Source organism: Typha latifolia, chromosome 1 (assembly GCF_019914945.1).
Source record: "Typha latifolia isolate L0001 chromosome 1, TyphaL0001v2, whole genome shotgun sequence".
Lineage (NCBI taxonomy): Eukaryota > Viridiplantae > Streptophyta > Magnoliopsida > Poales > Typhaceae > Typha > Typha latifolia.
This window is the reverse complement of record NC_133086.1, coordinates 16871538-16875969: the sequence shown is the minus strand read 5'-3', so window position 1 is coordinate 16875969 and position 4432 is coordinate 16871538. Positions and strand designations below refer to the sequence as shown.

General features: G+C 35.9%; 1 protein-coding gene across 1 annotated transcript; it reads right to left on the bottom strand.

The window, feature by feature from the left end:
* Window positions 1–2349: 2349 nt before the first annotated feature.
* On the bottom strand, window positions 2350–3669 carry LOC140780807 (transcription factor KUA1-like). The gene is made up of 3 exons (XM_073126563.1): window positions 3196–3669; window positions 2905–3101; window positions 2350–2812 (listed from the first exon to the last, which is right to left on the bottom strand). The coding sequence occupies exons 1-3, from the start codon at window positions 3482–3484 to the stop codon at window positions 2531–2533; spliced, it is 768 nt and encodes a 255-aa protein (XP_072982664.1). The 5' UTR covers window positions 3485–3669; the 3' UTR covers window positions 2350–2530.
* Window positions 3670–4432: the final 763 nt, after the last annotated feature.

The window sequence follows — 4432 nt, the reverse complement described above, 5'->3', positions numbered from 1 at the left end:
ATTAATTTGAGGAATAGTGTTAAAAATAAAACTATTTAGACCCTTTTAGAAACTAAAAAATGGTGACTTAGTGTTAAATTTCTAGAGCCTTGGCCTATTCATTTTAGAAATATTTTTCCTTTTTATTTTAGAATATGACATCTTAATTTACAATAACAACTAAATATTATAATAATTATATTTTAGATTATAAAAATTATTTATCAAAATTATATCTTATATCGGACGCTAACCTACTTACTAATTTACTTTTAATTTAACTATAAATTCTTTTAAATATTTTATCATTGTCTTGTAATAACTCATCATTCATCTCGTCTCTTTCAAACGCCTCCCTAATACTGTAACTAGTGACCAGTATTAAATGGAAAGTTTACTTAGTCTGCAAGCTTATATATAATAGAATGGATATCAATTTGTTAGAATAGCAGGAGATAGTTTCACACAGTGTTATATGCATGCTAACACATAGCTCATTATAGTTTGAAAATTCACTCATTTCTCTAATTACGATCTTTCACAACTTAAATTTTTTTAAGGCTAGATATGGATTAGATATAGAAACATTTAGTCCTCACAAATTTTAGCTGATACAGTAAGATGTCTATTCTAAACTTCAAACCATATGCGTCACCGTCGCCGAACAATTGCTTCGAACTGAGCAACGTTGAGATTTGCTCCAAACTGTCACGCTGTCAAGAGCTGCTCTTCTAAACCAACCGTACCGTCATACTATCAACCGAATTAAACCATTAAATTAAGCTATCAATCCACTAAATAATTTCCTATCCTAACGTTAGACAAGGGCGGTGGTTTCAGACAGTAATAATTAGTTCACGGTGAGGATGTTGGGTTTTAAAGAAACGTAATAGACATTGCAAACTGCTCCTATTAATAATGCATGACTTGACTACTCTTTCCTGCAGTGAGGGCTGCAGAGCATCCATCTCTTTTATCCTTGAGACCATTGTGTGGTTGATATAAATATCTTGTCGCCGATATTTCATTCCAAAAAATAAATAAATCTTGTTGCCGATATTATTAGGTACGTCTAGAAAGAATAAAGATTTAGAATATTATACATATATATAGGAGGAATCTATTGGCAGATAGGAGGACCAAGTAGCGTTAATATGTCCACAAAAGGATGATAAAAACTTTAGAGAAGGACCCACATGAAAGATAATGTTCTTATTCTTCCCAGATTTGTGGGTGGTCTCTCTCTTCATACAGAGTCATATCATATGCTTTCTTATCCATTCTATGTGAAACAAACTACCTAAATTTGATTGGAGGTGATGGATTTGTCTCTTCTTTTTTACTTTTCCTCCCCATACATTGCACATTCTTTTGACGAAATATGTGTAGGGCCATGGAAGCACCTCTTGATAAGAACATCATTTGCATCTTAATCCTATCTTTTATTGGAAGCTTTCCTTAATGGCAACCCCCTCTTTTAGTTGCAAATTGCAAGGGGGATAGTATGCTTTATTAGGTAGAGGTCAGATGTGTCATATCAAGGCATATATCTTCTCAATATTTTGCACCAATTTATGTTTTCTAAAGGAGAGATTGATCTTTCCAACAGGCAAACAACTGTGTATCTTATTATTGGTTAACAAGTGATGAATAACTTTGGAAGGAAGGTCAATTTTTCACAAAGTATATCTATTGAAACATTTATTGTAGAACTATGAAGAAGCTTATTGATAAATATAACTTTCTACAACCAAAACACGCCGTAATAAAAATATTTTTATACATTCATGACCACCATAAATCGCTGCTAAATCCCAGTTCTTGTAGCTCAAGAATATATTCAGGAGAGTTTAGTTTTTGTCATGAGAGCATATAGCTAAGACAGACTTGCCACTTTCTGGCAAAATGTTTGTAAACCGCGGAAATGGAGAAGATGTAACATCTCAGAGGACTTTGCTGAAGAGGAATGTGTGTGCCTCAGATTGGAGCCTTTTCTTTTTCTTTCTTTCTCGCAGTCATGAGATCAGATTGGTCTAACAATTTATATCTTAAATACTTTATCCCAAATGGGAAGTGATGCATCAATGCCACCAAAGTCATGCAGTAGCTATTGGTTGTCATTCTCATGTGCAATACTCTGAATGTAGTATGAGCTCATCTTTCACTTTCACCAATTTCTTGAGCCCATGAAATGATGAAGGCATTCCACTCAGTGGTGTTAGTTTCAAACGCATCCATCCATGTAAACAAGATATGCTAATTAATCTCTTAATCATACAATCAATGCTAATTAAAAATGAAAAGCATACCATGCATCAGAAGATGTCCTCATGTTGCACCCATCACATTCCGTAGTGCAAATGCAAAAGCTTTAATTAGCATCAGGAACATTCTTTATTTGCAAAGACTTTTTAGGCTAATTACCAGGGCTTGGATTCTATGATACATGAGAAAGCATCAAACAGTACAAAAGATAAAATTTTCTCTCTCTCTCTCTCTCTCTATCTCACTCTTCTTCTTTTTTCTCTTAAATACTATATGATACTTGCTATCAGGTAACTCGGATTCTTCCCATGAAAAGAGTGCTTTGGGGTGAGTTAGTTTGATCCAGTGGCCTTGCAGAGGAAATCCTGAGCTCTAAATCTGGCTTCTGGAGATGACCCTGCCTTGGTAGAACACTGGGCAATTTGCTTTCTTGCTCCAGATTTGTCTTGCTAATTACGTTAGAAGTTGAATTAAGAGACAGATTAGGGAGTTGCAACTCAGAGGGAGAAGATTGATCTTTGAACTTGGAAGAGTCAGTGGCATGAACTGCCTTCTCATTGCTTCCAACCTAAAAACAGAGATGAAATATATGAATAACTGATTGGATTCATACTACTGAAGTGCTTCAGATTAAAAACAAACAAAAAAAAACATCTTTACCACATCAAATAGACTGGATCTTCTCTTCTGCTGCTTGAAGCTGTTCTGCCTAAGGAAGTACTTCTGAGCATGGCTAGCCACTTGGGTTGGAGTTCTTGTGGTCACAAAGTGCCTTGAGATCCCTCTCCAATCTCCTTTCCCAAGTTTATCAAGGCCAATAAGGAATGTCCTGTGCTCTTCCTCAGTCCATGGAACCCCTGAAGCCATTAAACCATAACAAGTTTACAGTTATGAGAAGTTAATTACACACTTCCAAATCCATAGAAGTGTAAGAGCTAGAAACGCACTCACCCTTCTTCCTCTCATGTTCTCTGACCATAAGGCCATCAGAGAGGTAGCCACTGGAAATCTTCTCAGTGGTTTCTTCAATGGAAACTAGAGAGCAAGATGATGATGAAGGGGAAGAGGAAGAAGAAGCTGGATAAGAAGTATAGGGTAAGTGCTCCATGCTAACACACTTCCCCATTTGAAGCTGCACCCCAAATAGCCTTAGTCCACCACCACTCCCTGCACTCCTGGGACTACTGCAAGTCCTTGAATTGTGCCCATTATTCCCACAATGAGAGCATTTCCTAACCATCTTCAACTCTCTCACAACCTCAACTTTAGGTAGAGAGAGAGAGAGAGAGAGAGAGAGAGAGAGAGAGAGACTTTGATGGTCTTAAGATAGGATGATGGGGCTTAAAAAAGAACCACCAAGAATAAGGAGGAGAGTTCTCATATGTGGATACAATGACAAAAAAGGGTTCTCACTAGAGGAGACACACATTGCTATGTTCCATGCCTTCTATATACTGCATTTAGTACTTGAGATTCTGTATGAGTTGGATACTAGTACTTTTTGGAAAGTGTATGAGTTGGCTACTAGTATTGCCATCCAGCATAATACTAAAAGAATATCTCTTGGGTCATGGACTCATGGTGCTCTTCTCATGGATTTTTACATGCTACTAGAGGAGACATACAATACATTTATGCCATATATATATATATACTGTGTACTTGGGATACTAGTATTGCCGTGTAGAAAGAATAGATAACACTCACAAGTCTATATCATGAATCATGAATCATGAATAGTGTTGACATCCAAACATGATAAGGTAATTTATTTACTCTTCCTTATATTCTTATGGAGAGATACAGAAAAAAAAAGTGCAGAAAAAGCAATCTTCATCAATGCTTTGTGGGTGGTTGGAAGGAAAATAAAATATGTAGAATAGATCCACTGTTTTCCTTGCTATGCTACAATTATTTTATAGAAGAGGATATACTTTTAGATGGATTTCAATATATATATAGTGGGTGATGTGCCAATCTTCTTGCCTACTTGATTTTGAAAATGTAAACTTTTTATATATCGAGCATAGGAGAAGAAAAGTACTTTTCCCTTCAAGTAAACTATTCATCACAAATAATTCTCAATCAATCTTAAAAGCTAAGGCCAGATAACCACCTCAAGTTCTGGGGCTTCACAATCCTATGAATTGTAGTGCCAAGTTGAAGATATATAACAACTCTTTCTTGT